Source organism: Schistocerca gregaria, chromosome 1 (assembly GCF_023897955.1).
Source record: "Schistocerca gregaria isolate iqSchGreg1 chromosome 1, iqSchGreg1.2, whole genome shotgun sequence".
Classification (NCBI taxonomy): Eukaryota; Metazoa; Arthropoda; class Insecta; order Orthoptera; family Acrididae; genus Schistocerca; species Schistocerca gregaria.
Window position 1 is genome coordinate 1118087411 of NC_064920.1, and position 1934 is coordinate 1118089344.

The window sequence follows — 1934 nt, forward strand, 5'->3', positions numbered from 1 at the left end:
TCATTTTGAATAATACAGCTACAGATTAGAACAATTACATTTTTAAAAATCGGACCAGTCGGTATTCAGATAACTTGACTTAGAGAAGCTGATGGAACTCTTAGCAGCGTACGTAATGTAGTAAATTGACAACAGCAGCTGCAAGTATCATAAGGAAATTGTTACCACATTTGTAAGGACATTAAGTGACATCATATGATCAATGGTCGTTATTGCTTAGTTGTCAATGATTTGTGACTTCTTCTGAAGAGAGTTGGCAGAATGAATACAAGGCGTCCAATTAGGTGTCTGGTGTTCTCTGTGGTGCAGCTCGCTTATGAAAGTTCTTTCAGATGGTGCTCGTAGCGCTCGAAATAGGTGCCGTCGGGGTCTTACTTGGCCTTCAGCTTCTCAAACGAGTCCTTCTTGTTGTCTTTTATGAACTTGACAACCTTATCCACTCTCGCTTTCTGCTTATCATTGCATTTCGCACACTCAGTCTGCAAGGCGTCTGGAATGACTCCCTTTAGTTCCTTACCCTCTGGGGTGCATCGTTCGTCACCATCGTCCAGCAGGCAGTCAATGTAATTGTTGAAGAGCCGATCATTATTGAGGATCTCGTCCAGGTCTACATTGTCGTACTTAGTGGAGTACTTCCCTTCGTGGGCGGAAGTCAGTGGCGCCACAGTGGCGACCACGAGAATGAGTAGTGGAGTTAAGGCCTTCCACATGTTTACCGGTAGCTGTCAGGGGACCTGGGTAGGAAGGACCTAACTGGACTTCAGGAGTCGAGTGCTAGCCTAAAGAGATCTGGTCTCTTATAAATGTAGCCAGAGGTGGGTGTAGACACCCCAGTCTCCAGACATGAATTACCTGCTGGCCGAGTTAGCAGGGCCATTGCTGTTATCTTCGTACGTCTCGTCAGAGGGGGAGATGTTGAGGTGCAGTAGCGTAGCATCCCCACTGATGAACAGATATCGTAATATTCCATCTCCACCGCACTCTCCTGTCTCACGGAGATAATTGGCCTTACAGCCGTGTCCAGAAGAACCTAAATTCCAGTTCTGATTGCATCATTTCGTGGTGCCCACGATGCATTAGAGACGAAAGTTAGTGTTTACAAAATAATTTTTTCCTTCAGTCACTTTCATTTTACAGTAGTTACCCTGTTATGATTAAGTGCAATGTAGCGAGTTCACTGGGAACTTAAGGCCGCAAAACTGTTTCCTCTTACTTCACTACTGTGCTTATTGCAACGTAGATGGATACACGAAATTTGTATGAGAAATGAACTATGTTGAAGTCGCTATGTCTTATCTCTTAAATAGAAACAACGTAAGTCAGCAATTCACCGTCAAAATCAACAGTCTTTCACTTTCTTCTGTGTTTAAGTGCGTGTAGTCTATTTGATACCCTTTGTTACTTAGAGATAAACAAGGTTTGATCTTTGCGAATCAATGACCTTGACATTTTCTCTTCTGTCTAATTATCGTCTGCCTGTCACTCTCCTATGAGGATCCATGTATCTCTACAGTTTCTATGCACCTTAACTAATTAGGAATCCACTCCTAACAACAGACTTTAATGCTTGTGTAATAACTGTCGTCTAAACAGGCCACCCGTTTCCCTTCAGTTGAAGTCCAGTTGTGGTATTGGCGTGCTAATTCAGCCTCCATCGCCAATGAACAGCAGTAAGCATGGGTGTAGGAGTCTGCTGCGTACGGTCGTCGCGTAGAAAGTGTTGGTAGCCCGTTGTTTTATTTTAGCATCTATTCGCCAACACACAGCTTTCAGCGCCGTCCTTCAGTCCTGTCATCTATGGCACCACAGTTGGTTTAGCGTCCATTTTGGACAGCACCATTTTGCCATACACCTTATACTTTAATGTACGGGGCTCGTGAACAGTTTACAAAACTAGACGTTTCACTAATGATCAGCACTTTAGAACAACAGAT

At 43.7% G+C, this 1934-nt stretch overlaps 1 protein-coding gene across 1 annotated transcript; it reads right to left on the bottom strand.

Annotated features, from left to right (window-relative positions):
* Positions 1–363: 363 nt before the first annotated feature.
* On the bottom strand, positions 364–758 carry LOC126283694 (ejaculatory bulb-specific protein 3-like). Its single transcript, XM_049982292.1, has one exon. The coding sequence runs from the start codon at positions 708–710 to the stop codon at positions 372–374; it is 339 nt and encodes a 112-aa protein (XP_049838249.1). The 5' UTR covers positions 711–758; the 3' UTR covers positions 364–371.
* Between the last annotated feature and the right edge of the window lie 1176 nt (positions 759–1934).

Excerpts from the sequence above, each read along its gene's own strand:
- LOC126283694 (XM_049982292.1), bottom strand. The coding sequence starts at position 710 with ATGTGGAAGGCCTTAACTCCACTACTCATTCTCGTGGTCGCCACTGTG.